Here is a 9,614-nt window from a genome sequence, read left to right as displayed (position 1 = left end):
AGAGAGAGAGAGAGAGAGAGAGAGAGAGAGAGAGAGAGAGAGAGAGAGAGAGAGAGAGAGAGAGAGAGAGAGAGAGAGAGAGAGAGAGAGCGGAAGCATGCCTTCTTCCTGTTCCATCTTTTTTCCCGCTTGTATTTGCCAATGATACGTTAGATCTACTTTAAATTGTTGTTGCTTTCTGAAAGACTTGTCAAAATCTATTCAGCCGGAAAGTCAACATGAAGCAAAGCAAAATTTGAAAATTGAAAACAGAGACCAAATTAAGTTAACGGTGCATGTTTACTTACCTAAACCCTGTGTAATGTTTAAGCCTATCATTCACTTTTAATTAAGAGCCAATATTACACAGAAGGGTTTACCACTAGCCTAGGCCACGTCAATGTGTTCTTTGTACATGTAGGCCTACAAAGAATTGCCCCCCCCCCCCCACCCTTAAAAAGCTCATGCCTAGGCTAGATTATAAACCTGGGTCGAAGTCAAAGTCAAAGAAGTTGCAGGTAGATCTAGGCTAGCCTAGAATCTAACATTTGAACAAGGTCTAGGCTACCCAAATTCTGGTGATGTCATACCCAAAAGAAATTAAAATAGGCCTAGCCTAGGCTAGGCTAGTCAAAATAGTAAAATGCACTTCCTCCCAGACCAAAGCCAGCCAATCAGTTATTCCCCTGAGGCTGACGTCATAAACCGAAAAAAAAGGAAAACAAAATGTTGTTTTACGTCACTGAAAAAAGTGTCTGGTCGTCAGGGGGAAAGTGAGGAGGACAACGGACAACGGGAAATCAGTGGAAGCTAGGCCTAGGCGTCTCTTGTTTGAGAGCAGGCAGCGTTTTCAGGACAGAAATGGATACGGTATCTTGCACTGGAGCGAGAAACTCTACAAAAGGCGTTCAATCTAGGTCTGTGTCGAAAGACGCTGTGCCAGATTCATCTTCGAAGGAGAAGAAAATTCTTCCTGGTCGCAGACAGCAAAGACATTCAACCGAGATCGGGGCTGAATACCACAGATGGTGGGCAGTCAGGAATGCCGTTGGTTTCGAAACCAATGAGCATATTGCGGGGTTGCTGCTAGACGGGTAAGAATGCATTGAGCAAAATATTATTTCGGTTATTAGGCTCTGTTTCGCAATTGCCACACGATGAACTGTTCTGTTCTCCCTCAATGCACGTCAGTTGAGGGGACTCGAATCCTTGGCTTGGTCATGGAATCTAGCCTAGCTGTTTGATATAATATGAGATGGAGACTGAGGGCGTACAATCTTATTACCTTGTCCAACATTCAATAACTTAACAGTGTGCCATTATAATGTGTAAAATCTACACGTGTGCAAGAATTAGAATTGTAACCCGTCCATGTTGTTTCGGCTATAGATTATCATTTATTTATATAAGCCTTCTAAGCCTGTTTTTCTCTTGGAGGCTAGATTCTATGTCTAACGAATCCTGACATTGCTGCCCGCTGATTGTTCATCTTAGAATTTCTATTTTAAAAAAGATGAAAGAGGTGTTTCAATCAGAATGACTTGATTCCATCGCCCAGGAGACCCATTCTGTGACTGTAAATCTAGAATCTAGTTGAACAGAGTGTCTACGTACATGGTAACCGGGCATGTAATCTCAGAGCCTACGTACACGGTAACCGGAAGGTCCACCCTCGTTCTTCACTTAAGTATGGTGTTGTGCGACTCGCCGTGTTGTGGGTGTATTGTGCAAACTCCGACATTCTCCTATGTGTGTGCATTGTGTCATGTGACAAAGGCGATTTATCTGCCCTTTTTTTTCTCTACCCAAGTTCATAGTCATGGACAACCTTGTGTAGATCAGATGCACAACTACTCCATTTGACCCCTACAGCGGGACTTTACCAGAATCCCCTTTTTTTTCTCTATTTAAACTTAGGCTAATTACTTATGCTTGGGATCGGCAGGGCAAGGAAAGTCCCGAACTTGGGTACAACAGGAGAGATCGAGCGAGCTGTATCTGGGGGAAGGGGGTTGGGTGATGGGGTGGCTGTAGGTGGGCTCCGAACAGGCAGTCAGCGGTGCGGTGTTGTGATTGGCCATTCCAGTCATGAGTGAGGGGAGGGGGGGAGGGGCGAAGCAGTTATACCGTGCATCTAGCTCAGGGGCCCTCGAAACTAAGTACCTGGTTACCATGTACGTAGATACTGAGACTACGTGTCCAGGCTATCGTGTAGAAATATAGATCTAGGCCAAATATTCTTATACATTAGGCCTATTTATTGTCTTTTTAGTAGACCTAGCCTGATCTAGATCTAGAATCTAGTCTAGATTTTTAAAAGACAAAGGTAGCGTTTTTGTAATTTTAGATTAGATTTACCAATTTTTTAGGGGAGAACTGTGCTATCTCTGGGTGATAAGATTAACTCTTTAAGCCCTGAGTGTTTTCCACCGTTTCCCTGATTATTTTTTTCTACAGTCACCTAAAATTCCAAAAGCTTGCCTCTAACTTCTAAATAGGGGATGCAAAGGCTTAGTCATTACTTAAAAACTTGGTTAATGAATAGTTCCAAAAAACAAGCAATCTAGCACTAAATAAAGCAAAACTTGTCTCTAGTATCGGACGCTCCCAGCATCCGATGGGGAACAAGGTTATATTACCGCTGGACGCTCCCAGCATCCGATGGGGTTGAAAAGTTAAGAAGCACTGTAAATGCTATTAGGTCTATTTATACACAGTCGAACCTGTGTAAGACGGAATCGCAAGGGAGCGGGGAAAAAATTCGGTCTTAGACATTTTCCATCTTAGACAGTGAAATTTAGGGGGGAGGTTTGGGGGGGGGGGGGGGGTTCAAAGGCCCAACCGGTGGGATCAAGGATCGCTTGTCCGATCGGCAAGCAGTGGTCAAAACTTCACACCTCTCAGCTGCTATCCTGTCTGTATAATGACATCATGCGTCAGTCTTGCGTATCCAATTACCACCAGTGCTTGCCTCTCATAGGACCTCTGTTTGGCCTATTAAAAACAGAAACGTTTGAACATCTCCTTTGCTTCCACCCTTAGTCCCACCCACCAATGCCACCCCTCACTGCCATCATTGTAACAATGATTCAAGGAACTCTTTTCTCGGCTGGCCGTACAATCAGGACGGCAGGCATTGGTCAATCTAATTTCACACCTCTGGCTTCTGGCTAACCAGGAAAGTTTCCGTAGTGGTTTGCTACTCCAGCACTCTCACGGGCAGTCGTGAGATTTCACACCCACACTATACTGACCATCTGCATCGCTCAGGGGTCACATGATGGGGTAACATCTACCCCCAAATTGCACCCCTACTTCCCCAGGGTTGGTGATTTTTTTGATTTTTTAAATAAAAATTTTAAAAATCGATTTTTAAAATTTAAATCGGATTTTTTTTATTTTAAAAAAAATGTCGACACAGTTTGGGATTTTTGGTGGCTAAAAGTATGTTCTTTTAGTGCAGAATGCATTGTCTTTGTTTTAACTAATGATTAATTTTAGCAACTGCGAAAGAAAGCCTTAATCTGCTATTACCAGTGAATTATGGCTACAGACAAAAAATGAAGAAAATGTCAGTCTAAAAGGAAAGGGGGGGAGGGGGTAATTATGCATAGATAAACATGTATTTTATTACAGTGTGCGTGTGTGTGCGCGCGCGCTTGTGTTTGTCTAAAAAGAAAAAGAAAATGCTAATTTCAATTATGAAAAAAAAAGTAAATTGAATACTGTATTAATTTACTACTTACAGTGACAGGGGGGAAAGCAGACTTTTAAGCATGATTATATTAGTCTACTAAACCTTATATCTGTTTTATAAAACCAAGGAAAGGAATTCTGAATGTTTAAAGACGTAAAAACAATACATTTTTAAAAATTGATTTAAATCACTGAGTTTTATTTTTAAAATCAAGTTGATATAAATAAAAAAAATCAACTGATTTAAATCGACCTGATTTAAATCAACCCAACCCTGGTTTTCAATTATGAAAAGAAAGAAAAATGAATACTGTATTATTTTACAGTGACAGGGGGGGAAAGCAGACTAAGCATGATTATATTAGTCTACTAAACCTTGCCTTATATCTGTTAAATAAAACCAAGGAAATGAATTCTGAATGTTTAAATATGTAAAAACAGAATACATTTAAAAAAAAGTGATTTAAATCACAAAATCAAGTTGATTAAAATAAAAAAATCAACCAAGCTCTGATTTCAATTATGGGAAAAAAAAGTAAATTGAATACTGTATTATTTTACAGTGAAAGGGGGGGGGGGGAAGCAGACTTTTAAGCATGATTATATTAGTGTACTAAACCCTATATCTGTTTTATGAAACCTAGGAAAGGAATTCTAAATGTTGAAATATTTAAAAACTGAATAAAAATAAATTTGTATAAATGATTTAAATCACTGATTTTTATTTAAAAAATCAAGTTGATATAAATTTTAAAAATCAACTGATTTAAATCAACCCAACCCTGTACTTCCCTTCCTCGCCCAGTGGCATGGCCATAGCGTTACGTTTCGTTTAAAGCCGGAGGAACCAAACTTGCGAGTTTTGTTTCAAATCAGGGCTGAGCGGCTAAAGCATTTTCCGTCTTAGACAGGTGAAACCCTCGGAAGGGAGTGGATTTTTCTTGCCATCTCCGTGTTGGACAGGTCTCAGTTTTATACTGGTAATTAAAGAGGAATATATCAAGGGGGTAGCGGGGAGATTCCGTTAAGAGGTTTCCGTTAAGACAGGTTTCCGTTTAACACAGGTTTCCGTTAAGGCAGGTTAGACTGTATATATATTTTATATATAATAAATCTTATAATATACCTGAAAGGGAAAATTGATAATGAAAAATCAATTTTTATTGTGCGTCTTTTGTCGTTTTTATTCCAGTTTTCCTTGTTTTCGCATTGAGTCTGTGACATGAGAGGAATTGTATTCATAAAAGTGCCTTTCTGAAACAGACCTGCAATCATGGTTCTATTCATTTCTCTACTGGGATGCTCTAGAAAATCCCCCTTTGTCTTAATGTTTTGCCAACACCCATCTGTTCAGGTTTTTCAAATAAGCTTCTCTGATTTTCCCCTGCTTATTTGCCTTCTATTTTTCCAATAAGAGCAAGATGTTCAAAACCCTTGATTAGATGCTAAATATTTTAAAAATGTTATTTGACTTTTACTCTTTGCACCACGCTTCCCATCTACCATTAAAACTAAAACTACAGCCCTTGTCTTTCCTGGGCCCAGTCATTGAAATATTGTTGGAAGTGTGGACTTAATCCTGTGTAAATCCCTTTCATGAAGTCAGAATAAAATACTCAAAGGTGTATTTTGTGTTGTTACATGTCGCCATACAGTGTGAGATGCGTTATAATAATATTAATTGTAGCTACTTTTTAACTTCAACCTTTCAACAGATTCTTTCCAAACTTCTGAGCCTTGGTTGCTGTGATAAACACTTGAAATTAAGATTTATCATACATATATAGTCTGTAGACCAGGTTGTTCATTGGACTAAAATGATGTCTAGTAGACTAGTTGCAACTCTCCTACAATGGGCAGATTCGTTGACTTTCTTGGCTTTTAAAAATCCTCTATTCGATCTGACCTATGCCGATTTCGTATAGGTCGATGTGGCTGTACTTGGCTATGCATTTTGCCATCGCACACGGAAAACTTTGTGTTCAAATCCCATGTGGGGAGCGTTTTTATCCTGTAGGTGCCCACTGGGAATGTTGAATGTGTATTCCTCTCAGCTGAGGTTGGGCCTGACAGGCAGTCAAAGCAGCCTGCCTCCTAAACAATCAGACTTGTGTTGATGGTGGGGTAAAACATACAACTAATTACATTTTTTTCTTCAGATTTCATGCACTGTTAGAACAAATTGTGTTCATGTGTGGTGGTCCGGCATATCATCCCAAGCCAGAACAAAATAAAAAATCCAGTGCAGACTCCGTTAATCAGGGAGGTGCGACTTCTTCAACGTCTGGGGGAGCGGAGGAGGATGAGGAGTTTACAGAGTACAAGAACGCCATCATGTTCTACTGTGACACTTTGTGGCAGATGTGTGGGCAACAGGACAGTAGACTACAAGAGCTGGATAAAGCCAGGTGACTGATGAAAGCAGGAGTGTATTATTTTAGTCGCATCTTTGTACTTTGTTTCAGATCGTCTAGTTTTTTTCTTTCATCATATATAGACCAGGTGATTCCTCAGCTCAATTTCTAGCTTGACGTGTTACATACTAGTACCAGTTAATTTGACATCTCCAAATCTGATGGTAAAATATTGTATCCTTTTTGTTTCTCTCATCTTGAATTGTCAGTATTACTTATTACCTCTTGCCAGTCTCCAAAAAGTTCTAGCTAGGCAACTATGTCCAGGTGGCAGGCATATATATGCCTTTGTTTGAAAGGTATTTGCACAGTGATGTCTTTGATTTTCAAATGAACCATGAACTTGTAGGGTCCATAAGTGTGCAAAAACCCCAGCTATGGTTACCTTGATTTTAAAAAATGGTATATGTTAGAGAAGAGTTATCTCACGGTGACTTGTCGTGTTTGATATCTGTACGTCACATTATCAGCAAGTCTGCTTTCCAAAGTGATTTTGCTATTCTTATGTCCAGGCCTCTATTGCGTTGACCATGTCATAGTGTATGTAGAGTCTGAAGGTCAGGACATAATACTGGTAAATGTGTTTTGTCTTTGCATCACATGTAAAACTACTAAGTTTAAAAAAAATTTTTTTTAGAGCTGGATATCACTGTACATGTGTAAAGTCCTTGCGGAGCAGAGGGAGGGTTCAAAAACTGCATTACAGTAATATGATTTCAGAGGGGGTTTAATAGACTGGGGCTTTTTGCAGTAGGAGTCTTATGTTTGAAATTTATCTGGAAGAGTTTAGCTGTATGCTAACTTGTTTTTTTAGTATAATTACTTATATTATGTGTCTTTTTCGTAAGATGTCAATGTTTTTCCATTTCAGTCAACCAATGCAAGATTTCATAATCCGTCTAATGGGATACCTCAGTAAGTTGCAGATAGTTTTAAGACTTTTGACTCAGTTCTTATGAAAAGTTAATGGCAGCTCTAACATTATGTTTATGCCTATTGCAAAATTATGTTCTGTTTCCATGTTTCAGTATTTTTAGTCTTTCAACATTTGACTGAGTCTTTCTCAGGCTGTTCAATTTTTAGAAAAATACCTCATCATGCTCTACATGTAGGCGTGTTTTTCAAAATGGCATTTGTGGATTCTTGCACTAGATATATATCTAAACAGTTCAGATATAAATAATATATGTGAGGCAGCGTGGTGGAATCAGGCTCTCGTCGAAATAATCAAAATGAAGAAACTTGCATTTTTCCGCAGGTTTGTAAATTTTAATAAATTTTTGTTTTTTTTGTTCAACACCTTTCATGCATATTAAGGAACTAATTTCTGTGTGGATTTTTCAGAAAGACGTTGATTAAACGCACAAAGAATGTAAATTTTCAATTACCACGGACTCTTAAGTTAAGGAAATAATTCATCTTTGGCGGCCATTTTCTCACTAATTTTACCTCTGAAAACGGGTGACCACCACCTCCTTTTATCGCAAATATCTCGACTTGTATTTGAGGTAAATGGATATTTTTTTCATCCAAATAAGGACAAATGAACAAGCTTTAAGATGATGCCAATAACTGTACATGCCCAAAAATATACCGCAGCTATACAATAACAATTTTTTATCAGCTCTTACTTTTTACTATTTGTGGCGGCCGAATTTTGCTATTCAAAAGGCTTTTTAATGGCTGCATCAATCGATTTGCGGTTTTCGCCAAAAGATTCTTTAAAATGTTCTCCAGAGCATGGCGCCCTTGGTTTTTTCAGTTTTGCAACAGTTTTGCTGCAAAAAGATAAATTTCTTTATTTCGCTGATCGCTTCTGTCTCTGTAATTTTAGAAAATCTGGAAGTGATATTTCGCGAGGCGCATTTTGTTTTGAGAGTTTTGATCTAGACCTTCTAAATTTTTGCATCTCTCAATCTTTATTGCCCCCTTCTAGTAGAGTGTAAATATAGTAGGCCAATGACTTTTAGTTGATATTAAAACACTGATAATTCCTTTCATCGAAAGGGGGCCCAGCTAGTACTTTTTATTTTCTGTTCTCCAAAATTTATCACATGTTAAGACAAAGACAACCTTTGAATCTCAATATAGTTATTTTATATTTAGATTAGGCTTCCTGCTGTTTCTTTATTATTAACCTGTTTAGAAAACATCTATCTTGCAGTCTTTTTTTTTTTTTTTGTAGTAAGTGTTTTATAGCACTCGAAACTGCATAAGATCATGGTGTTAGATCTTACCTACCTAAGATCAGGGGTGTGGCTGAAAGACAGCAATAAGAAGGAGTCACGGAGTAGCAGTAAGAAGGCTGCATAAAGAGTCGGGAACCCAGAGGAGGGCGGGGGGGCAGAAAGTGGAGATAAAAACGGATAACAGAACATAGTGAGAGAACAGGAAAGGAAGTGAAAGGAAAAAATTTTAGAGAAGAAAATTTTCCGTCGTCTTTTCCGGACCTATTGAATGAGAGGTGAACACCGTAACTCTAGACCACGAAAGCATCCCTACTTGCAGTCTTTCATGGTATTATATATATATATATGTACTACTTTTTTCAGAGATAATTTTGTCCTAACGTATTTCTGGTCAAACGTACTTGTTATAGTGGTACCTCAACTTTGACAACAACAACGTATGTCATCTTTTTTTCTATGTATTATACGTTTTATATCTTCTGTGTCTGACACTAATCTTGTGTCCAGCAAATTATGTCCAACGCTTGAAAATTTTTAATTTTATTAAAAATTATGCATTATGTTTCAGAATGCTTCAAAATTACGGTTGAGTGTTCATTTTACCAATTCAACAATTGTAATTACAATTGGGAACAACACAATTTCAGACAAACACTGAGTGCTTGACCTAATTTGGTGAAAACACGGTTAGTGTCAGACACCGACGTCATGTTTTTGCATGCCCTCAGTGCACTTCTCCCAGTCTTATTGACTTTTTGCTATTAAAATTGTCACTTGCTGCTCCAGTATCACTTTTTTCCAGATAGAAAATTTTCCTCTGGGACAGTAAAGTGTCATCTTATCTGATATCTTATTTTATTCTTTTTAGAGATAAAAAAAAGTACAAAATTAACCTGCTGCTTTGTACACAGGTAAGTGTCTGTTGCCTCTCATAGGCCTCCGGCTGCTATTCATTATTGGAAAGCTGGGGTAAAAGCTTTGTGAAGCGTATCGTCAAGCTGCTACCTTTTTGGCCTAGTTAATTTGGCCAAAATGCAACGCTGAACCACTGGACTCTTGACATCTGCTCAATATAGTGACTTAACATTAAAATTATACTCCAAACCATTTCAAAGAAAATAAAAAAATGCATTTCTCCTAGGTCAAGAGTGACACTTAGTACTAATGAGGGAAGGTAAATTAAAATTGGAAATTTTGGGCTATCAAAGTGCATTTTTCACTTACTGAAACCGTTTTTTTTTTCTCAATTATCTTTGAAGTGTGAAAAATGACTTAGGCCAAAAAGTGCAGCTTGACGGTATAGAGCTTGCTGTTGGGGTTGGGAGGAGGGGGGGGG

At 38.4% G+C, this 9,614-nt stretch overlaps 1 protein-coding gene across 1 annotated transcript in view; it reads left to right on the top strand.

Moving 5' to 3' along the window:
• Positions 1-713: 713 nt before the first annotated feature.
• LOC101852610 overlaps positions 714-9,614 on the top strand; it is a gene marked incomplete in the record, with an annotated part of 19,867 nt that continues 10,966 nt past the window's right edge. Inside the window, 3 exon segments of the mRNA XM_013080184.2 lie at positions 714-1,073; positions 5,835-6,083; positions 6,961-7,004. Of these exon segments, the coding sequence (XP_012935638.1) occupies positions 841-1,073; positions 5,835-6,083; positions 6,961-7,004 (526 nt within the window).

The sequence above is a fragment of the Aplysia californica genome, unplaced genomic scaffold, assembly GCF_000002075.1.
Source record: "Aplysia californica isolate F4 #8 unplaced genomic scaffold, AplCal3.0 scaffold00077, whole genome shotgun sequence".
NCBI lineage: Eukaryota > Metazoa > Mollusca > Gastropoda > Aplysiida > Aplysiidae > Aplysia > Aplysia californica.
This window is presented reverse-complemented; position numbering and strand designations above follow the sequence as displayed.